The sequence below is a fragment of the Apiospora marii genome (assembly GCF_038362585.1).
Source record: "Apiospora marii strain CBS 49790 chromosome Unknown utg000001l_segment0_segment0, whole genome shotgun sequence".
NCBI classification, from domain to species: Eukaryota; Fungi; Ascomycota; class Sordariomycetes; order Amphisphaeriales; family Apiosporaceae; genus Apiospora; species Apiospora marii.
The window spans coordinates 3,307,881-3,332,165 of record NW_027117372.1 but is presented as its reverse complement, the minus strand read 5'-3'; the positions used below and the strand labels follow the sequence as shown (position 1 = coordinate 3,332,165).

Sequence of the window (24,285 nt, the reverse complement as noted above, 5' to 3'; positions counted from 1 at the left end):
AACTCATCACTCACACCCTCTCATCTATTCGACTAAAAAAACTCTTTCTTTTCCTTCGTATCCCATTTTCGCTCGCTGCATCGGAAGCAAATTAGAATTGCGGCCCCAAGACTTTAGGAGCCTCCTTAGACTCAACTGTAACCAGCAGCAGCCAGCACCCAGACGAACGTACCCTGATTACCTTTACCTGGCCCTACCTGCATCCTGCCTAGTCATCTACAATAACCCGGAGGCAGACAGAAGGAAAGAAAACCCAATTGCTAGGTACTTGTTATTTTGTTAGCCGGCAAGACTGGACTCAAAACGGGCGACGGCCCCCAACCTTGATTCATTCTGCATCCAGTCCCGTTCCGAGTCCCATCTTATTATTCATCCACCCTTCCGATCCATCAGGAAGTAGGGTCGCAGCGACAACAAGGAGAAGGGGTCGAGAAGAAAAAAAAAAAACCAGGAGACAGGAACGGAGCGAGCAGAGCAAAACAAAAACCGAGAGATCATTACCAGAGGAGGGACGAATTAAATCGACAAAAGGAGCTAGCCCCAGGTTACAAGTCAAGACCAGTCCCAACTACAGGTTTCTTTTCTTCTGACACCCCTCGCGCACCCCTCCCCATAACTAAAGTCTAAGGTTCCATAGACGCCAATACTGCACTGTACCATCGAACCGGCTCACACATTTCGTTTTGTTTGGCCTACGTTTAGGTCGACCCTCTCTTGCTCCCCTTTCGTTTCTTGTGTTCCAGCGATGGAGAGTCAGAGTAGCTCGAGTTCCAAACAACGACGTAAACTCACGAAACCTCCCCCCAAATATCAGCCGAACAGCACGCACTCCCAGCACCAACATCATTATTCGCATTCAATAGCCTCCGGCTTTGCTACGACTACCACCATTATCGCCTCGGATGGTCGCTCACTAGGGAGCAGCAACCGGAGCTCTAGCAGTCTAAGGCGAACTCCCAGTGCTCCTCCGCAAAGATCAACGCCCACCACCAAGTCGTCTGCAGCCTTTACCAGCGCGCTGTCCAACGGCGCTCGCAGTAGCGGCTCGCAACGCTCCAACAACCCTTCACCCGTCTTGGCTAACGGCGAATTCCTACCTTCGACATTTTCACCATCCCACAAGCCCGCCGCCTACGATTGGCAAGCCTCAGCAAACAACAACAACCACCGCTTTCAACCACAGCAACAGCAGGACTCAAGTGGTGGCAGCAGCAACAGCGGCCTGGGGCATTATTCCGCGTCTTCCTCTGCTGCCGCGACCGCTGCCGCGCACATCTTGAGCCCGTCCAAGGCAAGCAGCCATCACAGCACCAACTACCTGGGTTTTCTAGACGGCCGATCGCACAAGTCCTCGCGGTCGCCAAAACATCACCGTTTGTCGGATCCGCACCTACAACCCCTCAGCTCTAAAACATCCGAGGAACTGGTAGGCGCGCCTTTCGACGGCACCTCGATTCTGAATCATCTCGAGTCCACGAAGACGTCACCAAAGCAATCGTTTGGGTCCAATTCATCAAACCGTCGACCACCGCCTCCCCCACTCATTCACGCGCAGACTAGCCCCGACCCGCGACACGCCAGCCCGCAGCTTCGTCACTCGACCAGCTTCTCACGCGACTCGCCTATGGCCATGTCGCTGTCGGAGAAGGCCCAGCAGGGGGCCCGCATCGGCGAGAGTCAATTGACAGGGCCCAAGAGATATTCGGACGAGACGAAAGAGCCCAAGCCTGGCGTCTTGAGGAAAAAGTCTGGTTTCTCGGGTCTCATGAGTACGCTGGTGGGGTCGCCCAAGAAGCCTGTCATCTCAGCACCAGAGAATCCCGTTCACGTCACACACGTCGGATACGACAGCTCGACAGGCCAATTCACGGTGCGTGTTTCTCCAGTTGCAGCTATTCCCGTTTGGCATCCCGCCCGTTTGTCTGAGCACATTCTTGTACTATCTCATACTTTCATGTCAACCAAGCCGGCTGAGACTCCTTCCACACCGTGGTTTCACATCTCTTCATCCGAACCCAGCTTTCATTTGTCACTCAAAATGCGTTATCCGTCATGTGGCGCCTTTCCCCCCTTTTGCGCCCTTTCCACCAACATGCTCAAGCAAGAATCGATTTACTCATTAAACTGCAGGGCCTCCCGAAAGAATGGCAACGCCTCATCAACGAAAGTGGCATCCCCGAGAATGCCCAAAGAGAGAATCCACAGATGATTGCGAACCTTGTGACTTTCTATAAGGAGACGACGGAGAAGCCCCACGAGGATCAGGTTCTCGAGAAGTTCCACGATGTGCGAGCTCCAGAACTGCGCCGTTCGGGTGGCATGTCTCCCGGTATATATGCAACAAACACTGCCGGTATGTCACCTTTGATCAGTCCACCAGCCAGTCCGAGATTCCCAGTCGTAACAAATGAAGGCACCTTTGAAAACCCCCGAGCACCGCCGCCCGTTCCCGGCAGGGGCCCCGGCCCCGTGCCCGCCAAGGATATCAATATGATGCCTAGCCGACCTGCCCCGAGGCCGCCTGTTTCGATGTCGACGAGAGCTACGCCGCAATCGTCTGTGCACCCAGCAAAGGACTCCGGAATTGGCATGGCGCAGAGCGCCGATGAGCTGCCCTCATCTGCCTATGTCCCTCCGAAGGACAGCGTCCCTATGCTCCCCGAAGAGATGCGATCGCGATCGAGATCGAACTCACATGCCAACGGCAATTCACCATATACGCCTAGCTCGTCGCAGCCCTCGCCGGCCCAGCAACAAGCTTATCAACAGCAATTAATGGAGCAGCAACAGAGGCAAGCCATGGCTCAAGCTCAAGCAGCCATGAAGGGCCAGCTTGGCCGGTCTACGAGTCATAAGCAGCCTCAGGGCTCCGTCCCGCCGAGTCCCCAGACCCAGTATGGCCGACAGCCCGAGTCCAACGGCGCTACCCCTAAGCCCCAACAGCCACAACAGCACCAGCAGCCTGGTGCGAATCCTCAGGCGCGCCCTCGTCAACGTGCACGCCAAAGCAACACCATCGACATTGCCGCTGCGCTGAAACGAATTTGCTCCGAGGGCGACCCCCGGGAGATATACCGTAACTTCACTAAAATTGGACAAGGTGCTTCAGGAGGCGTATATACTGGTAACACACGAAACTCGAATGCGTTGGTCGCTATCAAGCAGATGAACTTGGAACAGCAGCCCAAGAAGGATCTGATCATCAATGAAATTCTGGTTATGAAGGATAGCTCCCACCCCAACATCGTCAACTTCATCGACAGTTACCTGTGCGGCGGAGAGCTGTGGGTCATCATGGAGTATATGGAGGGTGGCAGTCTGACTGACGTTGTCACTTTCAACATCATGACCGAAGGCCAAATCGCGTCCGTGTGCCGCGAGACACTCCGAGGCCTGCAGCACTTGCACTCTAAGGGGGTGATCCACCGCGACATCAAGTCCGACAACATCCTGCTCTCCTTGGAGGGTTGCATTAAGCTCAGTAAGTCTTTCTTTGGAAAATCTCGAGTCTGGCGCATACGTCAGAATGGACAACGACTAACATGGTGAACAGCCGATTTCGGATTCTGTGCCCAGATCAACGAGGCGCATAACAAGCGCACGACCATGGTCGGCACACCGTACTGGATGGCCCCTGAGGTAGTCACGAGGAAAGAGTACGGTAGAAAGGTGGATATCTGGTCGCTTGGCATCATGGCGATTGAGATGATCGAGGGAGAGCCGCCGTATCTGACCGAATCGCCGCTTCGTGCGCTTTGGCTGATCGCCACTAACGGAACGCCGGAGATCAAGGATGAACAAAGCCTATCCCCAGTATTCCGGGACTTCCTTTACTTCGCCCTCAAGGTGGATCCCGAGAAGAGAGCCAGCGCGCACGACTTGTTACGGGTATGTCGAACTGATATTCTTATTTTGTGCATTAAGGCTAATGTTTATTTGCAGCACGAGTTCATGAAGACCTGTGTCGACCTAGCTTCATTATCCCCTCTAGTGCGAGCCGCAAGAGAGGCCCGCCAACAGGAGAAGAGCCGAAAGGGTTAAAACACGAGACGAATGTCGTCACTTCATGATTACAAAGCATCAACTAGCATCCGTTTTGGATTGTTCAGTATCATAGCGACTATTGCGATTTCTTTTTCAGATACTCCCGATTCGAAACATCCACTCCGCATCATTACAATGTGTTATAGAGTTGGGGCATGAAGGATGGACCATCTTGTTAGGAATAGGGGATGGGAGGCTGTGTGGGTTGGCATTTGGCTTAGTTTGGAACATGAGCGTGTCGAGCCACATGTCCTTTCCCGATAGCATTTACGTCTACGACGTCGAAGCCACATACGTTTCTTGGATATACCCCCCAAGAACTCGGAAGGATATTGTTTCTTCAAGCTGTTTATGCTCATGGCTGCCGGATATGAAATGGTCATGAAATATAACAACACATGGGAGCATGGGCTTTGGGGACGAGAGAAGAGAAAAGTGGCCGAGAGCACGAGCGAGCGAGAGGAAAGGGGGGCATGCGAGACTTACCTTCAGAAGTACTTTTTTCACGATTGATTGGTCTGCCCAGCCCAAAGTGTACATAACACGAAAGCTTCAAGCACAATGGAACGAGAAGAGGATTGCCCTACGGTTGGCAAGTAACAACATATTTCCATCTTCACGATGCACATGGCATGTGAAATGAAAATTTGGCGACTTAGTACTGCAAGCAACGGTTTCAGGGGCCGCAAGTATTTTAAAGCATACAGCGAGTTGGTTCGCTACTGGCCTTCTAAAGCTATATTTACCATCCGCTTCTTCCTATAGGACGATACGCATCTGGATGTTTGGCTCGTCAACTTTTTGTCCTTCGAAGTATACGTTCGTATCTGGTCCCCTCCAAGTGCCGGGATACAATGCAGCGAAAACGGGACCAGCATCTTTTCTCTATCTATCCATCCCTCCGAGACACCAACGTCTCAGGGGAAGGGAATGGCAGTCAACGCAACCCGCCCATTCCGACCGACCCTCTATGCGGGTATCAATGCGTATCGTACCCTCATCACCATAGGCCGCCATCTCTTCTTTATGTTCGAACCGGTCATCTCAGCTTACTCCCTCTTCTATGATACAGGCCGTTTCACGTCTACTCCAGGCGTTCTTGGATGACTATATGTCAAAGAAAAAGCAGCGAGCCAAGTGCTCGGGAACCCAGCAACCAGATGAAATTGGATCAGAGACCAGGAAAAGCGAAAAGACAGAATGAAAACATAAAGCGCGCTGTTCCAACCACTATTCCTCCAAACCACCCAGTGCCGTGCCCCGATCCTCAAGGTACGGAAAACCCCAATCAGATACAAGGGAAAAAGGCTTTTTGTGCTTTGTCGCAGCATTGCGGCTTTTGCTATTTGCGGGATGCGTCCCGATCCCAGTAAATGTGTGTCTTGCTTTAGTGGTGAGCCGGCATGCATGTCTTGCCAAGAGGTCGACTGGAGAGACATGTGCAGCGTGCCGGTGAGTGCCGTTGCTGATTTGCTTGCGCCTGTGTGTATGCACATGTGTGACAGCCGCGAACCAGCTGCAAAAGGCCGCTACGTGCAAGAGAGGGGGGCCTGCCTACATGTAACGTCCCAACTCTCGGCTGATGGTGGCTCCATACAACCTTTGACACACAGCCTGGTAAAACGGCCTTGGTTTTCCTCGGGTGCTTTTTTGGTTTAGTAGCAAGTGTAACCACCGTCAATGATTACGTTGGAGCCAGTCATAAAGGCCGATGCGTCCGACGCAAGGAACACAGCAAGCCCATTGAGGTCATCAACAGCACCTAGGCGGTTCTGGGGCGTCAGGCTGCACCAGATCTTCTTCTGGGCCTCGAGGGCAGGTACACGGTTCAGGGCCGTATCCATGTAACCAGGGGAGATGCAGTTGACGCGGATGCCATGCTTGGCCCACTCGGCCGCCAGGGACTTGCCGAGCTGGATTACACCAGCCTTGGATGCGTTGTAGCAAGATTGCTCCTGCGGGTAGTTGACAATTGTGCCCGACATAGATGCGACGAGCACAATGGAACCGGGCTTGTTGGCTTTCTTCATGGCTTTGCCGACGGCCTGGGCCATTTGGAAGGAGCCTGTCAGATTGATGTCGATCAGGCGGCGGAACATGGCCGGGTCGTAGTCCTCGGCCTTGATGTTGGAGTCGGCGATGCCGGCCGAGTTGATCAGCACGTCCGGGGCACCATATCTCTCAGTCACCGCATCGACGGCGGCATTGATGGCTTTGTCCTGTCTAACGTCTACCTTGTAGAAGATGACTTCAAGTCCAGTCTTGCCATGCAGCTCCGCAGCCGATGCGTCGCCAAGTTCCTGGTTGGCGTCGAAAATGACCAAAGTCTTTGCACCAGCTTCAGCACAGGCACGAGCCATGTAGTTACCAAGACCGCGAGCACCACTGGATTCAAGAAAGATCGAGAAGTCAGCAATGGCAACCAAGGATCAGATTGGACACGCCTGGGAAACCCAGGTGAACTATGAAAACAGCGCGGCTTACCCAGTGACTACAACAAGTTTGTCCATAAGAGACATCCTCTGCATGGTCGGAGGCATGGTGCTGTACACCTGCCTAGTCAGGGGAGTGACACTTTCATCTTCAGCGCCTGTTTCGATCGGACTGGGCTGTGCCGACTCTCTGGACACAGGAATGGAATAATGGTCTGATGTGGTACTAGCTTGGCCCTTTGCGTCTGGAGAATAGTGGGAGACAGGGATCTCGGTCTCTTGGACATCATCGCTGCGGCTGAAGCGACTTGCTGAGCTCGTGAACGCTCGAGCAGCAATGGGAACAGCTCTGGATCGGGGAGCAGAGGCGAAGGACGCGGCAACGCGGCTCAAGCGGAAGGCACTTCGGGAGGCCATTGTGAGAGTATAGGTATATCTGGATCGAATATAATTCGGAACAACAGAATTCGGCCAAAAAACAGCTCAGAATAAGCGGCGAAACGAAGGTTTTATTTCTGAGATCGAAGAGATTCGGAGGAGGATATGAGGGCGGCGATTGCGTCGTCTTTTCTACTTTGGTCAACCTACGCACTAGGATACGCCCCCCGGGAAACAGTGGGTTTACCGACGACAGCTTCGAATCTGGGGTGGATGGGTCACCGTGGATCAAAGGCGGGCTAAGAGGGTCAATCGTGAGCGGAGATTATAAAAAAGAGGGTAGCTTGGAATAACACAATAGATGGGGCTTTCGGGGGTCTCGTTTTGCGCGGTGAATCTCAAGAAACCAACTAATTCTTTGGTGTTGGATTGCAGGATTTATATGACAGAGGGCGCAAAAACAAGAGCTGGGGAGTAAAAGGGGCCTGCTCACCTGTTTCGCAGCGGTCTCGGGGACGAGCGGTGAATGCCCGTAGTAGCAGCTTCAAGTTGCGTTGCGGCTGGGTTCTGGGACCAAAATTGGGTCGCGAGTCGGCTCCCGTCTTGGTTATGGGTCAGACTGTTCAATCTCTCGTCGGAGACTTTTTTTGGTCTGGAGAATGGAATATGAAAGGGTGATCCGTAATTCACTGTCGACCTACTGTCCGTTTCTTATTAAGAGTGTGGGGGATGCTCAAAAGCCTGGGGTCCAACGTGGTCGTATTAGACAAGCAGGGTAGCAGACACGGTCACGATAGTTGTGCCAGAATTATGCAGTGAGATCGGGTTCCTGTAGCAATGGCCTGGCGCAGGAGGAGAACAGAAAAACCAAGTCCAAGGTTCTCAGGGTCCTTTTCTATCAGCTACTGCTACTTGGTCCTTGTGTGGCTGTTCGATAGGCAGAAGCTTGCTCGCTTCTATTGCGAGGCTCTAGGCCTTCAACGCTGCATCGCGGCCCTCCGAGCCAGAGGAATCTCTAGCTGAGACAGGCTTGTCAATGCCAATCGATGGAGAGCTGACAGGCAGCGAATGGCCTATTCGGGCTCGCCAACCCGTAGGTTATCACAGCGCATATGCAAGACGACGTCTGGGTGGCGGAAAGCTATGCAAACCTTTCTTGGGGTTGATGGTATCCCGTCATCGGATCCGTCCCAGCGCTCGTAGCTGCAATGGGTCAATTAGCGAGCCCAGTCGATTATCGGAGTCGCCAGTCTGGTCTGTGCCAGGATTTCCAGAGCCCCTTTGATACTAGTTTTGCCTGGGGATAAGGCGGCGATCCCCTGACAGAAAAAGTTGCCAAGGTGGTAGCGCAGCAATAGCGCTCTTCGGCAGCCACCGGCAGCCATGGCCCGGTGGTAGCGAGCCCCCATCAGAGCCCCCAATGGCCCTAGACGAAAAGCGTTCCAAGGCTGGGATCTTGGGGGGTTCCCATGGAAAAGCGCGGTGCGTGTCTGGTGCGTGGCCTCATCGAGTGGGGGGCGTAGGAGTATTTCTGTCCGTTCTCAAGATCTGGAGTGTAGGACACTGTTTCACATAGTCTGTTCTCTTCGGTCCAGTCACAGGCTTTGGTTGCGCCATGCGGACTGCATGTTCTAACGCGGTTCTCATCGCTCCCTCCTCATGAGAGCGAATCGATAGCTTTGGAACGGAGTACTGTTTTCTGGGATTGTAACCTGTACAATTGTGGAGCGGCTTTCAATGACGATTGCACATTTACTGAGACTTGAGAGTATGTGTACACCACCAATGTAAATGTATGCAGGCATTTCACATTCGACAATCCAGAGCGGTGAAGATGACGGAAGGGAGATATGAAAGTCCAATCAAAAGCAGTTGTCGCACTCGCGGCTAGATTCCGTGAAAGGACACCACCCAAAACTGCATAAGCTTCAGGGTTGGTATCCAGAGACCGATCAGTGCCAGTATCGTCATTCTGTGGGGAGTCCCCAAGTGCACTGCAGGCTTGCAGCAGATGCGAGGTGTCATACAGGACAAGCTGTCTTGCAGCCCATGCACCGGGGATTTCGTAATTGAACGGGGGGAGGGGAGGATAGGATGGACGCGTGGATACGTACAGACCCGACGGAAGGGTGGAGGAGATACCTTGCTTCCGTTGTCTCCTTTTCACGTCTTCGACGTACAGGGCTGTCACCGTCAGAAAACACATCAAACGGATCTGTTTGTCACTGGTATAAGGAGGGATTTGCCCAGCTGCAGGATTACGGGAAATGAAATTACCATGGTGGTCATGTGGAATGAGAAACCTGGCAGTAGCAGCCTATTGATGGCTCATCTGCTTACTTTTTCTCCCTTGGATTGGAGACCAGCTGCAGCCACGCCTGCCCCAGCCCTTCCGATAGATGCAGCCGCACACGCACACGCCCTGTCATGCTGCAAAACGCGCCCCCCGCGTGGGATTGACTTACTGATTGGCAATCGTGTTCTCCGTGGTATAGAACTGGCTTATCACATTGGCTGTTATGAACTCGGCGCTCAGGAGTGAGTAGCAAGTTTTTACCCCCGGCGTCTGGGTGCCAGTCCCGTATCAACATTAATAGAAAGTATTGAAACATCTGAATAAATGCAACAAGGCGAAACAACATGAATATTAAAATAGATGAGGCCTGCCTTTCGAAGTTTAGGAGATGCGAGGATCATACGTAGGTGGCATGCTATCATGCTGTTCATCCACACCGAGCAATACAACACAAACAGCGTGCCAGAGAGCCCGAGTACAAATACCTGGGCAGACCAGCAGGGTTGGGTCGGGTTAGGTTTGATTGCCCCCGTTCCGAATCTTGAAATTTGTACACACGGGGACATACAGGACCCAATATGGGCGGTATGAAGATAAAATAGCGTCCACGCAGGGATGCAGAAACAATCGTCTTACCACAATACTTCACCATCTCATGAATTGGCATCGGAGGCTGGACGGTGGAGAAGCTGGCAGCACCCGCGGGACTGGAAGGGACTAACCTGACAAGCTACCACTTTAGCATCAGGCCCAAGCTTCCTTACCAATCGTGGTTAGATCGACGGGGCTTTTCCTTCCCGCTGCCCGCCTTTTCCTGGGGTTCTGGGACAAGGCAACGAACAGTCTTTGGGTCGTGGGTCCCGAACTTGCACGCTCCACGCTTCAAGCCCTGTCCTGTGTCTCTCCGGCCATGATGTTTGACGGGAACAGCTTCCGCTGCCAGCAATCTTTTCCATATGTTGGTGCGAAACGAACCAACGGTGAGCACAACGATGCCATACGGCATCAGTATGGTTGCATAAACAATGCTTGAATTGTGCTGGTGGGCAAAACCCCGTTCCACGTCGCGACATCGTGGGGGGCTGATGAGCACCCAACTCCAGGAACCCGCCCACGATTCCTGCTAATTGATTCTCTAGACAGCGTGTTCACCATTCCAAACCATTCAAACTGCAATCTTAGTACACTACGTTTCCCCCACGTATCTGACGTGGTTCTGACCTCACCTACGGCTTGGGAACAATGGTCGAATTGAGTCAAGTACGAGAGATCTAAGGCATGTGCACTATCGTTTGATAAGCTTTGAAGACACTGCAGTAAAATAGATAACCGTGCAGGCATAACGGCGATTCGTATGTTTCCCGACAAGTTTAGAATCCGGGTTTAATAAGGATCATCGAAATGTTTTCTTTGCACAAGTAAAGCTATTAAGCAAGGCCTTCTTCTACATATACTTCGACATGATCTCCTTGACTCTGTCCAGCGGCAGAGCCTCGATGGTATGCCCTTGGTTTCCGGTCATCGTCTCCGCCGCGCACAGTACGTTGTAGATAGCCTCCTCGGTGGCCTCAGCGGCCGCCTCAAACAGGCCGTTGATCGAATGGTCATCGACCACCTCAATACTGTGAACCTGCGGCTGAAAGGGGTCAAACGCCTTGCGGGTCGAGCTTATGGTCTGCACAGGAATGTCGTTTCCAGTGGAGAAGGCCAGGAAGATATCTCCAGACGGATTGTGGCCCTTTCCACCGACGCGCGCGAGCCCGACAGTGGCCCGCTTGGCGAGGCGCTGCAGCTGCACGGGGTTCAGCGGCGCGTCCGTGGCCAGGATGACGATGATGCTCCCGTCCTTGCGGTTCTTCTCCGACTCCAGGTCCTCCTGCGCCGCCTTGAACGCCGCGTCGGCGTCGGCCCGCTTGGCCGCCTCCTCGGCCAGGATGCGGCCCACGGGCGCCCCGGCGAGGCGGAAGTCCTTCTGCTTGCCGTAGTTGGCCTGCACGAGCGCGCCGACGGTGTACGTCTTGGGTGCCCCCTTGGCGTCGACTCCTGGGACCACCCGGCTGCTGCTGCCGGTCCCGCCCTTGAAGTAATGGCAGATCATGCCGCAGCCCCCGCCGACGTTGCCCTCGCTCACCCGGTCGCTGGACACATTCTCGAGACCGTTCACGATGTGCTCAGGCTTGACGACGAAACGGGTCAGGTTGTTCAGGTAGCCGTCAAACGTCTCAGCGACAACGGGTAGAAGGAACCAGTCGACCTGGCCGTCTTTGGTGCCCAGCGTCTTCACGGCGTACTCGTAGATGCCCTGGTAGGCGGCGCCGACGGCGAAGGAGTTGGTGATGATAATGGGCGAATGCAGCAGGCCCGTCTCGTTGATCCAGTGGCTGCCCGTCATCTCGCCCGAGCCGTTGAAGCTGAAGATCCCGCTGTAGCAGGCCTTTTTGAACCACTCATCGCGCGGGAGGATGGAGGTTACGCCTGTGTTGACGCTACCGTCCTCGGAGTATATCTCCTGAGTATGGACTTTGACGCCTGGCACGTCAGTCAGCGAGTTCAGGGGACCCGGCTTCCAGCTTCCCAGGTCCAAGTCAGGAAGAAGGTCTCTGAGGCGCATTCGAGAGCCCGTATTGTCACTCTTGGAGGCCGACATGATGTGTAGGTATTGATAATGCGGGAGTATTGTCTAACTTCAGGGGTTGCTGATCCGAGATGAATTGTTGATGGTTTGCACTGAATATGAATAGCAACCCATCAAGTACGGAAATCGTCTACATTTATAGTCCTATCTGATGCTACGGGAACCTTACATAGCCCTTTACTATACAAGCCCATCGCGTAGTAGAAGGTGAATCGCTTTCGTCTGACAATGGTGTACGAGACATTCAAGGCGTGAGTCACCCCGAGATTCTATACCGAAGCCCGAACTCCACAGTGTTCCTTGTCTTTCATCCCGATATTTTACTCCGTCGCTTATCTCCGTCTATCTTGCAGGGGTTTATCTGAGTTAAACATGACCCAGTAGGTCGCTAGATGAGTGTACAATACAGTACCAGATACGTAAGTTGTTACGTCCTACCCAGCTTACGAAAGATGCATTCGTGCAGCCAGAGCGGGGTAACAGTAGAAGATGATTTGACTGCCCCTCTATCAAAAGACCGACCTAGAAGCTGTTGGAGGTGTTTTAGGTATCAGAATACCTGGGTTTTGACAGGGGCAAGTAGCATCAGAAAGGCTTGGGACGAATTTGGCTCTTGCCCAAGGTTAAGAACAAACACGCATCCCAATGCAGAGGTATACTAATTGACTATACCAATGACCAAAATCGACCTCAAATTTCTAGATCTCGGAATTGATTGCATCTGGACTTTACTTACTACGCAGACAGTAGCCGGTTTGGGAAAGCCGACAGTGAGCCGAGCCTCCCCACACGCTAACCTTTGGCCCGTCGTACCCCACAATCTACCCCAACAAGAAGCGGATGACGATGCGCTCGGCAATGGCTCCTTTGGTTTCCTTGCTACGATCGCGTTGGTTTTTCGTTCACAGCCGCGTGCTCACTTCAGACTGATGTTTACCATGGCGTTACGACTTTTCACGCCGCGATCAGACATTCAAGGCGACAGCACCAGCAGTTGAGTCTCAGCTGCCGCTGACCATATACCGCATGCGCGAAGGGGATATCATCAGCCCACGCCAAGACACGGCGTATCCAGAGCCGACAACGCTTCAATACTCAGAAATGGCCGACACAGCCGATTATCAGCGTCGCTTTCGCGTATTCAGCACGCCCGCCGATCCTTCTTTGCCATTCAGACCTGCGCGTCACTGACCAGGACATCTGTCCACGAACATGTTGAACCACTCGCAGGCGGGTGCGCTGCCGCTGCGTCAGAGCAGGCACCGTTCGCGCGTCGGTCGTTCAGTGCTTCGGTCGGGCAGCCAGAGCACAGCCGATGCATTTCAGATATGCCGAGCAAGCCGCATTGCGGGTTCATCACCATCACCGTTTGTTGTTGATTACGCGACCAGCAGGTTGAGAGAGCATCACCAGTCAGCGGTTCATTCAGAATCTTCACAGCGCCAGCCAGATCAAGCGCAATTGCGGTATCAACGATATTTACCAGCAGCTGATGACGTTGCTGTTTCGATGTTGCAGCTCACGCTTCTCACACGATCGAAGCAGCATCACCATTCCGTTACCGACGCTTTATCTTCCCAGCGCCGCTGTCTGTTATCATGCTGCGACGACGACCGCACCCTGCATATCGAGATCCGCACTGTCAGTTCCGACTTTGTCAGCTGCGCACACGGCGCGATTCAGCGCGTGAAGCTGGCGGCCGCGATTCTGAGCTCACGCTGGGACTGCCTGATGCGAGCACTTCGGTCTCAGCTGAGCGCAAGACATAGATGGTTGCATCTCAGCTCAAAAAAAAAAAAAAAAAAAAAAAAAAAGAAGAAGAAGAGAAAGAAAAAAGAAAAGAAAAAAAAGAAAAAAAAGAAAGAAAAAAAAGAAGAAAAAAAAAGAAAAAGAAAAAGAAAAATGAAAAGAATATAATAAAAAATAAAAAAATAAAAAGATAATAAAAAAATAATAAAAAAAAAATAGAAAGAAAAATAATAAAAAAAAGAATAAAAAGTACCTACCCCGGTCAGTCAAGGATCCGGAGGATTTCGAGGCTCAGAGTGAAATGTTGCTTGCTGCTACCCTGGCCGGCGTCGGGTTTGGCAACGCCGGTGTGCACTTGTGTCACGGTCAGTACTTACTTGTAGATCCGAAGAATGCATTATGTTGGCTGATGAATTTCTCCAGGCATGTCCTACCCTATATCGGGCCAGAATGCAGGGTACAAACACAGTGGCTACGACGTCGACCACCCCATCATCCCCCACGGCGTCTCCGTGGCCGTGTCAGCCCCCGCCGTCTTCCGCTTCACGGGCCCCTCGAACCCCGAGAGGCATCTCGCCGCCGCCGAGGCCTTCGGCGTGGACATATCCAACGTCCGGCGCGAGGACGCCGGCGCCGTACTGGCCGACGCCATCCAGGAGTTCCTCGTCAAGCTGGGAGACCAGCCGAGGGGCTTGAAGGATCTGGGTTTCGGGACAGAGCATGTCGATGCTTTGGTGGAGGGTACGATCCCGCAGGCGCGCGTGCTCATGCTCGCTCCCGGTCTGCGGACGGAGTTGGAGGCGGAGAAGGAACAGCTGAGGAACTTGTTCGAGGATGCCATGACCTACTAACTTATCGCGGGCGGAAGATGCATATGGGTCAAAATGTAGCGACACTGCAAATCAATTTATGAGCCAAATTTACGCATTCAGCAAAGAAGCTAGCTTCGTCACTGTTCATCTGTGTTTGCGTTGAAGCGTCTATCCACTGTGGCTAATTGATAGGGGCGTAGAAGCTGAACTTGCGGCCCGGGTCGTATTTCGCCTTGAGTGCCCTGAGTTTTTCGAGTCTCCAATCCTCATGCCCGTAGTAGTTCTCCAGCGTCTCCAAACCCAGCCCATAGTTGACGTAGGTGTAGAGATCCGGCGACTCGCCGCCCTCGAAAAGCGTCTGCCGGATTTTCAGACCGGCCTCGGTGGCTATCCGATCCATGTCTACGCCGCCGTCGTCGTTGCCGCTGGGCGTGATCCGAAAGCTCGGGGACAGCAGCAGATTGTTGAAGCGGTCGGGGTAGGCCGTGCTGTCGGCGGGCACGGCCTGGACCGCGCGCACCGAGTAGCCCTCGTTGAGCCAGGTGGCGCCGCCGAGGGCCGGATACGCGCGCGAGACCTCGTCCAGGAGCGTGTAGGCGGCCCGCTGCGCCGTCACGTTGTAGCCGCGCAGGTCGATCGGGAACCGCAGCACGTGGTCGCCGTTCTCGGCGCAGAGCTTGGCGCCCCGGTCGTTGCCCGTCAGCACCGCGATTCCCGGGTACTCGGTCGTGTTGAAGGACTGCGCGGCCGGCCCCAGGGCTTCCATCTGGGACGTGTAGGGCGAGGCCTGCGCGGGCGTGCCCTCGTAGACGATCCATGTGGTGAAAACGGCCTGAGGGTATCGTCAAGGTCAGGAATATTCGCTTTCTAAGGACACATAATCACACTAGACGTGGAGGTAAGTAGAAGAGAATAAAATGGGATCACCCACGTGAACTGGATCGATTTCAGGCACGCGCATAAAGGTGGCCCAGTGCCGCAGCTCGACCGGCTGCGCCCCGTCCGCGACGAAGGAGTTCAGGAGCCCGAAGAGCGCCTCGAGCTTGTCCTGCTTGTACGTGTACTTGCCGACCACCCACGTGTTACCGTCAGGCACGTCGTAGACCTTGTACTTGACCGAGGTCACAATACCGAAGTTGTGGCCGGCGCCGCGCAGGCCCCAGAACAGGTCCGGATGGGAGTCCTTCGACACCACGACGCGCGATCCGTCGCCGAGCACCAGGTTGGCCTCCACGATTTGGTCAAGACCAAGGCCATAGCGTCCCTGGTTCCAGCCGTGGCCGCCGCCCAGGCCGGGGCCGAGGAGCGATGTGCATTCGCAGATGCCGCTTACTGCCATTGGTAAGCCGTGTGTCAGCCCAGTAACCCTTTTTCACCGTAGCCAGATGTTATGGGCGAACTATCCAGGGAATTGACCGACCTGTCCATTTCTTGTACGCCCAAAGCGCTTCCGTAACCTCGATGGTGAGAGTTCCGCCACCAATCAGAGCCGTCTGGCCATCCTCTAGCACTTTCACCGAGTTGAGAGCTCGTAAGTTGATGTTGATGCCACAGCGCAGCCGACCCAACGAGATGGTCGCTCCGTGGTGGCCTGAAGTGGCCAAGAAAGGCAGCTGGTGTGCGTTGGCTACTTTTACCTATGGACCGACGACCTTTCTGAATTAGAATAATTGCGATATATCCTTGACAACCAAGGTACCTTCGCCTGGTACGAGGAGGGACTGCACTGACGGTGTTGTCGACATCACCTTCAGAAGCTACATCAACAGTAACCGCGAAACTGGGCGCACCGTAAGCAGAGTACCGGCTCGTGGCATTGGCGAATTTGGCAGAGCCGGGAAAACTAATGGAGGCCCCGGGAGAGAGGGTTGGGCCGAGGGCTGCTGCAAAGTCGGAAAACACTTGCGGCTGGCACTTATCGAGGGCACTCGTAAGGGGAAAGCTCAAGGCCAGAATTAAAAGCGTATAGGCCTGCATCATGGACCAGGCCTCACTCTTCAATATGATGTGTATGCAGGCTAAAGCTATGGAAAAGGCTGTACAAGCAGTCATATTACAGTGAAAAACGCATGGCTTATATACTGCGATCTTCGAGTGCGAATGCACCTGCAAGATGGCATCCCTTACTGGTATTCGTAGATGTTGGTCGCATTATCTTGCCGCATTCCCCCTTGAGTGAGCCTATACGATCCCTTTGGCTGACACCATTGTATGCATGACCGGGTTTTCAGGTCATAATAGTACATCTAACTACTGCACTTGTTTGCTATATGGAGATGTTTGCACCAATAGACGCTGTCTCTGGTAGCCAACGATGCAGTAGCTTCGGATGTGCAGTTGGGCCAGAGATGCCTTCTATGCTGCAATGTAACTGAACCGCATCAGCAACATTTCTTGGCCATGCGCTCCGAACCCGTGCTTACTCACCCGGCAAGAAAACCCTGAGTACTCGATGCAGCAAGTTTTGATGGCAGCCCCTGTCGCTAGGAATTCCGTACAAGCTTCCCCGCACGCAACTTACACGAAGCAAGCAGCACCACGATGTAACACGATGGGAACCGGAGAATGAAATGGGTTTGGTGGTAGGAGAATCTTGCATGGAGTGCGTCTTGTGCTCCTTCGGAATACATGAGCACATCTCAGATCTGTACTCCATCAGGCCCAAGTTGTATTAACCTTTGATCTTCCCAGTTTTTCGTGCCGAGGCAACAAAAAAAGTAACGTCTATGTCATCCTCGGGAGTGCGAGACACCTATTCTGTCAAGGACCCTGGACTAGGTGGCACCTCGCCAGTATCCCACTCCACCCTCTCCGCGCCCAGTACGAATTCCAAAGAAGACCCCTCCCCACTGGCACCGACCAAGTCTTCGTGAATAAGCCAGCTCTTCGTCCACAGCTGCCCATTCACCCTCAAACTCTGCACATAAGGGCCCTGTTCCAGCCCTTCCGCCGTGATCCTCAGTGTGCCGCCGCCATCGCCAAGCCTGACCGTTATGTCCTCGAAGCGGGGCGCCAGGATCAGGTAGACGGGCTGCGTGACGACGGGGTAGAGCCCGATCAGGTTCCAGACCAGCCAGCTGCTCATGGCCCCCGCGTCGTCGTTGCCGGGGATGCCGGAGCGCCCGTTGCCGTAGTACTGGTCCACGACCTCGCGGGACCGCTGCACGGACCGGTGCTGCCTCCGCGGCAGGTAGCTGTAGAGGAAGGGCGTCATGAAGCTCGGCTCGTTGCCCGGGTTGAAGATGGTGCTCCCGGCGCTGTTGCCCCCCTGGTCGGACCGCGTCAGGTTGGGCACGAACATGGTGTCGAGACGCGACTCGAAGAGGGCCGCCCCCCCCATCTTGGTTATGAGGGTCTGCATGTCGAAGGGGATGCTGAAGCTATACTCCCACGGCACGCCTTCGTACGCGATGGACATCCAGTCGCAGGCGCCGCAGCTCAGGGGGTCGTAGGCTTGGATGCTCCCGTTGGGGTATGTGGGGGCAAGAAAGCCTGTGAAGTTGAGCGATTCCACATCTGCGTTCCAAGTCTTCTGCCAGCCGCTTTGTTGGAGTCAGTGAGTAAGGTCCGTGAAGTCGTTTTGGGAGTATGAGAAGAACTCACGTGGACCGATTCAAATACAGAGCCACGTCCTTCGGGGACTCCCCTCTGGCGACTTGGGAGAGAGAGAAGTCGTTCAGCGAATAGTCCACTGTCTTGCTGAGGCATCTGCCCCGGGCGGGGGCGACGTAGCCGTACTGCTTCCAGTCTTGCAAGCCGCCGCGACCTTCTTTGGTGCTGCCGGTCGGGTCCTCAAAGTCGAAATTGTTGTATGGCTGTATCTCGGCGTTGGTCTTCATGGCCAGGTATCCCTCGGTCCAGTTGATGCCGTCACGGAGCCCCTTGACATAGGCGTCGGCCAGGACGTTGTCGGCGTTCGAGCCGCCCTGCACTCTGCCGTTGTGGTTGTGACTCCGTCCGTCTGGCATGAACCGCTCGAACCGCCAGATGTCGATCAGAGCGCGAACAATATCGGTAGACCTTTTTGGCAGGATGAGCGTGGTAAGAGGGATGAGGCATCTAAAGGTATCCCAGAGAGTGTAGAAGTCGTCGTAGTACGGTTCATCTGACTGCCAGTTGGGGTTCTCTCCGGAGCGATCAGACGGCAAGAGATGTGAATGGTACAGTCCGGTGTAGAACATCTCGAGCTGTGTCTGGTTCTCAGTCTGTACATCGATTTTGGAAAGTACCTCCGTGTTCCATTGATCCTTGGCCGCTTCCACGGTAGTATCCAAGTCCCAGTCTGGGATTTCCTCTAGGAATCGGCATGCCTTTTCAGCTGATATCCAGGAGATGCCTACTTTCGATGTGATGGAAGAAGCATTGGCGGGGAATTCGAACAAGGAACCAATGCGATTGGCATACTGGTAGCCGATCGTCCCTCCCTGGATAGTTGTGCTGTCTGTGAAAGTGGGCTTCACATCCGTTGTGTTTGGCCAGTATGGATCAGTAGCTTTTCCGGAGAAGAACTGCGATTTGACTGGAGGCGTATCGAAATGACCGCAAAAGTATACGCGGTAATCGCCGCCTGAGTTTTTAGTGAGCTGAAATTTTATTTCTTCAGGGGTTGCTGGCCGGAGTCAACACTTACCCCATGCCCAGCCTTCCCTGTAGACACCGTAGCCCGAGTACCATGATCCATCTTCACTGCGTTCCATGAAGCCATTACTATAGAACTGCTCCTTCTTCCCGGTGCTCGGAATAAAGTGACTGAGGTCCACCAGGACATATCTGCCCCCATTTTCTTGGTATTGGTACCGCATGATCCCTGCATGCATGCTGGCGCTCATTTCTGCTGTCACGCCGTTTTGGAGATGTGTCTTGTAGTATCCTACGTTTGCTACATCCTCCTTAGTCCGAGGCTGCATATAGGTCAAGTTGTCAAGCAAGTTGACGCCATCGAGGTTGATAAGTGGCATCTGCGGAATCAAGCCGTAGGTTGGGGCCCCTCCTGTGCCGCTCTCGTGGAGCATGGTAATGGCGGTCACGTTGCCATCTGGCGTATATCCCGCATTGGCAGAGAAAGAGACATTCCACCTGGCACCTTTGATTAGCATCAGAGTCCGGGACTGTACAGGGAGGAGTGGCATGTTACCTCGTGGTATCGATGCCAACCTTGACTGCCCCGAAGGGGAGTGTGGCACCAGGGAAAACATTGCCGGCGCTGTAAGCTGATCCCGGGACTGGCCCTTCAGTGCCGATAAAGGGATTTACGTGCTTGGTATAGTCCCTTGTGGTCTCGGCTGAAAGCGCAGTGCCTGTAACCAGGGACGTGGCCGCTATGCTCAGCCACCGCATCATGACTTATTGAACATGCAGCTGGTCGAGCAACAATATGTCATAATAGGGGAGGTGGAGAAGGCGGGCAACGGCCCTTTATACATCACTGCCATTTTCATAGCACCCAGTTCTAGTTCTGATGGTGCTTTCGGTACCAAAGCCGGTGCCAAGCGGGACTACGGGTTTCCCTGCTCAACTCGATCCTGGGCAAGTGTCCACAGTCACCCCGTACCCCGCACTGCTGGTCGCCTAAGATCGATCTCCTTGTGGAGGGCCCTTGTGATCATGGGTATGTAAACTTGTGGTGAGTACCCAAGGGCGGAGATGGCAACCCGAAAGAAGTTGGAAGTTCACCGGGCTTGATCGGCAAAGTTGGCCGGGTTTTGCTCGGGGCTCTTTCCTGTTTTTTTTTTTTTTTTTTTTTTTTTTTTTTTTTTTGTTTTTTTGGGCTGGCGAAAAAACATAATACACTGAAGCGGCAATTATGAGAGATCTGAAATGCAGTTAAATGCCGGTCCGGTCGAGAAATCTGACTTACATTGCATTATCTCAGCCGTCAAAGGTGTGAGTGCCGGGGAAGCGTGACGACCCAGATCCCCGACCGCGTTCGAGAAGGTCCGGCTGCAGCGGCGGCCGCCAATGGGGCCTCCGTGCGGCGCTCATCAGCTTCACTCCTCGTGTACAACCGGTCAGCGGCTTGGTCGACGCGGCTCTTCCGGTGTACCAGAAGTTGGATTTGCAGCCAAGATGTGAGGTACGAGTTGAGTGAAGAAAGATGAGCTTTTCTTGACACTATTCCGTTTGGGCGACCTCCTTCGTTGTTTACCTATCTCGACGAAAGGGTTGAAAGGGAAATAGGATATCACCAATGCTGCCCCTGGTGGATACTGCGATTCGAAGTGTGTGGGTTCAATCGATGCTGCCCAAACGACGGCGTCCCTATTAGACCGGGCCCCTTCAGACGCTAAATAGACATACCGACCTTGCCTACCTCGTTTTTATACTCCTCTCCCCTCTTCTCGTGTGATCCATTCAGCCCATAACTGCGTGTCAATATTACGAGGATGGCGTTGAGCCGCATCGAGCAACTGTCGCCGGAACTGAAGCAGCTGGTATTGACCTACGCCACGGATTGGCCGTCGCTTAGATCCGCTGTCTTGTCATGCCCGGCATTCTACCTGGCCTTCAAGGGCGCCGAGCAATGGATCGCCACACGCTTTGTGAGAAATCTCATCGGACCCGGCGCTCTTCCCGAAGCCCTTCTCGCGCAAGGCTTGCGGAGTCGGGCAACAGCAGGGTCGGGCCCGGAATCGGCGGAAACCGCTGAGAGCTGGCTGGCCGCAGAGCTGCGTAGGAAGCGGCACATTACCGACGAGGAACTCTGTGTGAGAGACGCCATCGCCATGAGCCGATTGCACCATATTGCGGAGAGATTTGTCGACGAATTCATCAGCTACTGCCGATTCGTGCCTCTACCTTCCGGATTCCCGCGGCCAGCTTACACCTTTACGAAGCGGCCTCTCACCAGCACCGAAAGAACTAGGATATCGCGGGCTTTGTATTTATGGGAGATGTGGTCCCGCCTTCACCGCTGCGGTGCGCCCTGCGCCCAAGCAGGATATCGACTAACCGATGACATGCATGGTATGGCAGAAGTCACCCAACACCCGTTTTTCTCGGCCCTACCGCCCTGGGAGAAGGAGCAGCTACAATGCGTCAACGGCGCCCTGAGCCACTTCGAGTCAACAGAGTGCGTGGAGCCCCTTTTCCAAAACCGGCTCACGTTTCCCAACCGAAGAAACATGTCTGAGCAGGAGCGCGACCTCTTGCATGCATTCCGGAACCGCAGCATGGTTCGGCTGGGTCTCGAGACCTTGCACGAGGCAAGCATTGCCACCGATCCGGCCCGCAGGGCAGAGCTCTTGCTCCAGGGCCAGACGGTGGAGGAGCTGCGGCGATCTCGTTTCCCGCCCCAGCTATCGAACACACTGAATTTCTTTCAGTCTCTTCAAGACAACGCTTTGGGTGGCTTGGATGGGCTCGAACTGTTTATGCGCGGGACATCGCAACGTGGCGAGGACGTGGACTCGGTGCCGCGCGAGGTTTGGTCTTGGGTGAACACGGGAATCGGCTGGAAACTTCAGAACGGCTATATCGATGCCGAGCGAAAAGTACGCCACACTGAAGCGCTGAACAGGGTGAGGTACGCAGGGCTCGTGATGTGGGATTATGCTCGACTCGAGAGAACCGGAGTGTTTAGGAAAGATGTAGGGTCCTGGGTCGTTTCACTAAGGAATTAACAGTAGCAACGGCGGGACCTTTCCCGGTTCGGGTGTAGTATAGCTTCAGGGTGACTCGTGAATCTCGATGCGGCCCAGCTCGAGACAGTCAATGCGGTATATTCAAGACGGCCAAGACGGCCAACCTATGTACAGTGAAGAAAGAACAATATGTCTGCCACTCCCGCCTCCTCGGGAACTTCCACGTCGGTCTTTTACGTCAACTTGCTGAAGAACCCATAGATCTCGCCCGGCACGTACGACTTGGCGCCGCTCTCGGGGCCGTGGTCGACGGCGCCGGGGTAGTGTCCGCCATCAAAGGCGATCCAAGTGACGGGAAAGCCAGCCCTGCAACCGGCATACTCGGTCTTGGTGTGGACGCCGCTGCCCTGGCTGGGCTCGGGCGGGTTGGTCTGCGTGCAACCGTTGTTCTTGACGAATCGGTCGCGCAGGGAGCGGCCGCCGGCGATGTTGAGGGTGCCGTCGCTGATGCCGTGGATGCCGAGGTAGGCGATGGGGTCGCCGCCGCCGTCACAGCCGCTGAGCTGGCCGCCCGACATGACGGCGACGCCGCGGAACGTCTTGGCGCGGCTGCAGGCGATGGAGTAGCTCATGGAGCCGCCGTACGAGAAGCCGATCGAGTAGAGCTGCTTCTCGTCCACGCACAGGTCGCCCTTGAGCGACGACACCATGGCGTCCACGAAGGCCAGGTCCTCGCCGCCCGCGTTGCCCCAGCCGTTGTTGAGCCCCTGCGGCGCCACCAGGATGGCGCTCTCGTTGGCCGTCCGCTGCATGCCGTAGTACGACCACAGCTCCCGGTCCGTGCCGCCGCTCGAGATGTCCTGCATCGTCCCGCCCACCCAGTGGAAGGCGAAGATGAGCTTGTACTGCCGGCTGCTGTCGTAGTTGTTGGGCACCCGCAGGATGTACTGCCGGTTCTTGCCGTTGACGTTGATGGACTTGGTCCCCGACGAGATGGCGTTCTTGCCACACCCCGCGGACCGGGCAGCAAGGCTAGTCGAGTATGGATCTTCTATTCACGCCATAGTAACACCTTGAGTTAGCTTCGTAGTTCCATCTGGACTAGGGGAAATATAGAAGACAGGGGGGTGAATAACGTACCGAGGGCCGACGGCTGTGGCAGACCTAGCACCGTTGAGGCACCAAGTGCGAGGAGGGCTCCGAAAGAGAACTTCATGGTCACAAACGACGATTTGTCTTATAGAATATATAGAAATTTGTTTCAAATCAAGAATAGGCTTGCTTAGGGGAAACACATGCATACTCCTTAGGGGAAGACGTCTTCATTATATACATCACACAGGTCACCTACCGAACGACTAGAACACGGCCTCTGATTTCAGATTAACGAACCGCCCGCCGGGTATAGCATTAGCAGACGGTGGTATCGACAGAGATCGTAATTCGATTTTCCACTAATCAAAAATAGATCGTAAGTTGTTTTGGGAAGTCCTGGCTGGAAACGTCACATCGCCATGGCAAACCCATGGGCCCGTTGAAACGGCGTGTGGCAGCTCGGTCTGGTCTAAATGGCGGCTCCATATTAAAACCCTGGCTCGTGGCAGGTCCTTTAATGCAGCAGAACCGCCCAGCTTAGCGTCAAGCGTGGCCAGTTCGGGGGGTAAGGGGGTAAGGGGGGTAAGGGGGTAAGGGGGGTAAGGGGGGTAAGGGCACACCCAGCGAACCGAGTGCGACGCCCCGAATAGGAAGCATTGCAGCTCAAATGCCGTGGCCCAAAGTGGAGGGGGGTTGCCTGTCACACATCATGCTCATGCCGGGGACTTGGCAGTTCAGTTCGTCTGAACACCCCCCGCACACCTCCCGACTCCGCAGACGAAGAATTCCCAAGACACGGAAAGACATCAGATGACGGACAACTATTATCTGGGCCGCAAACTAAGACGGGCAAGAGTCCCACGACGACCTCCACCTGCAGCGGCTAATTTAGAGATCCAGTTGCAACCTCGGAAGTATGCCTGGAGAACTACATACTTATCACTGACTGGCGGGATTATATAAGTTGATCATACCAGGTCCGAGCCCCTGCACTAGACTCGGTAGGTAGTATATGCTTTTAGGCGAGTTGGCTCGTGGAGTCGGATGCATTTGACACAATGCAAAGGGCGATGTAGAGTGCGATTGAGAAACACGAGATTATCGAGGCATTGGTCACTCCATCATACTAGGTGTAGTATCATCGTCTCTCATTCACCGTATCCATGGGCGAGCAAACAAGTTGGGGTTGACCTCCAACTGAAGCAGCCTAGCGGTTCCTGATGCTACATAATTGATATCCGAATTTGGACTACATTTGGGCCAA

General features: G+C 54.3%; 8 protein-coding genes across 8 annotated transcripts; 3 read left to right on the top strand and 5 right to left on the bottom strand.

The window, feature by feature from the left end:
* Nucleotides 1-745: 745 nt before the first annotated feature.
* On the top strand, nucleotides 746-4,041 carry PG985_001072 (STE/STE20/PAKA protein kinase; the record flags this gene model as incomplete). The annotated part of the gene is made up of 4 exons (XM_066820841.1): nucleotides 746-1,870; nucleotides 2,131-3,481; nucleotides 3,554-3,888; nucleotides 3,943-4,041. 4 exons carry the CDS (start codon nucleotides 746-748, stop codon nucleotides 4,039-4,041), a joined length of 2,910 nt encoding a protein of 969 aa, XP_066691720.1.
* Nucleotides 4,042-5,699: 1,658 nt separating this feature from the next.
* PG985_001071 (short chain dehydrogenase) lies at nucleotides 5,700-6,893 on the bottom strand (the record flags this gene model as incomplete). The annotated part of the gene is made up of 2 exons (XM_066820840.1): nucleotides 5,700-6,429; nucleotides 6,529-6,893. 2 exons carry the CDS (start codon nucleotides 6,891-6,893, stop codon nucleotides 5,700-5,702), a joined length of 1,095 nt encoding a protein of 364 aa, XP_066691719.1.
* Nucleotides 6,894-10,594: 3,701 nt separating this feature from the next.
* Nucleotides 10,595-11,797, bottom strand: PG985_001070 (beta-peptidyl aminopeptidase BapA; the record flags this gene model as incomplete). The annotated part of the gene is made up of 1 exon (XM_066820839.1): nucleotides 10,595-11,797. One exon carries the CDS (start codon nucleotides 11,795-11,797, stop codon nucleotides 10,595-10,597), a length of 1,203 nt encoding a protein of 400 aa, XP_066691718.1.
* A 2,038-nt stretch (nucleotides 11,798-13,835) lies between these two features.
* Nucleotides 13,836-14,385, top strand: PG985_001069 (hydroxyacid-oxoacid transhydrogenase; the record flags this gene model as incomplete). Its single annotated transcript, XM_066820838.1, has 2 exons — nucleotides 13,836-13,899; nucleotides 13,958-14,385. The coding sequence occupies 2 exons, from the start codon at nucleotides 13,836-13,838 to the stop codon at nucleotides 14,383-14,385; spliced, it is 492 nt and encodes a 163-aa protein (XP_066691717.1).
* A 142-nt stretch (nucleotides 14,386-14,527) lies between these two features.
* Nucleotides 14,528-16,323, bottom strand: PG985_001068 (uncharacterized protein; the record flags this gene model as incomplete). Its single annotated transcript, XM_066820837.1, has 4 exons — nucleotides 14,528-15,178; nucleotides 15,278-15,713; nucleotides 15,763-15,959; nucleotides 16,078-16,323. 4 exons carry the CDS (start codon nucleotides 16,321-16,323, stop codon nucleotides 14,528-14,530), a joined length of 1,530 nt encoding a protein of 509 aa, XP_066691716.1.
* Nucleotides 16,324-17,098: 775 nt separating this feature from the next.
* On the bottom strand, nucleotides 17,099-19,683 carry PG985_001067 (uncharacterized protein; the record flags this gene model as incomplete). Its single annotated transcript, XM_066820836.1, has 4 exons — nucleotides 17,099-17,888; nucleotides 17,950-18,913; nucleotides 18,977-19,422; nucleotides 19,481-19,683. 4 exons carry the CDS (start codon nucleotides 19,681-19,683, stop codon nucleotides 17,099-17,101), a joined length of 2,403 nt encoding a protein of 800 aa, XP_066691715.1.
* Nucleotides 19,684-20,729: 1,046 nt separating this feature from the next.
* On the top strand, nucleotides 20,730-21,965 carry PG985_001066 (uncharacterized protein; the record flags this gene model as incomplete). Its single annotated transcript, XM_066820835.1, has 1 exon — nucleotides 20,730-21,965. The coding sequence occupies one exon, from the start codon at nucleotides 20,730-20,732 to the stop codon at nucleotides 21,963-21,965; it is 1,236 nt and encodes a 411-aa protein (XP_066691714.1).
* Nucleotides 21,966-22,159: 194 nt separating this feature from the next.
* On the bottom strand, nucleotides 22,160-23,142 carry PG985_001065 (uncharacterized protein; the record flags this gene model as incomplete). Its single annotated transcript, XM_066820834.1, has 2 exons — nucleotides 22,160-22,977; nucleotides 23,067-23,142. 2 exons carry the CDS (start codon nucleotides 23,140-23,142, stop codon nucleotides 22,160-22,162), a joined length of 894 nt encoding a protein of 297 aa, XP_066691713.1.
* Nucleotides 23,143-24,285: the final 1,143 nt, after the last annotated feature.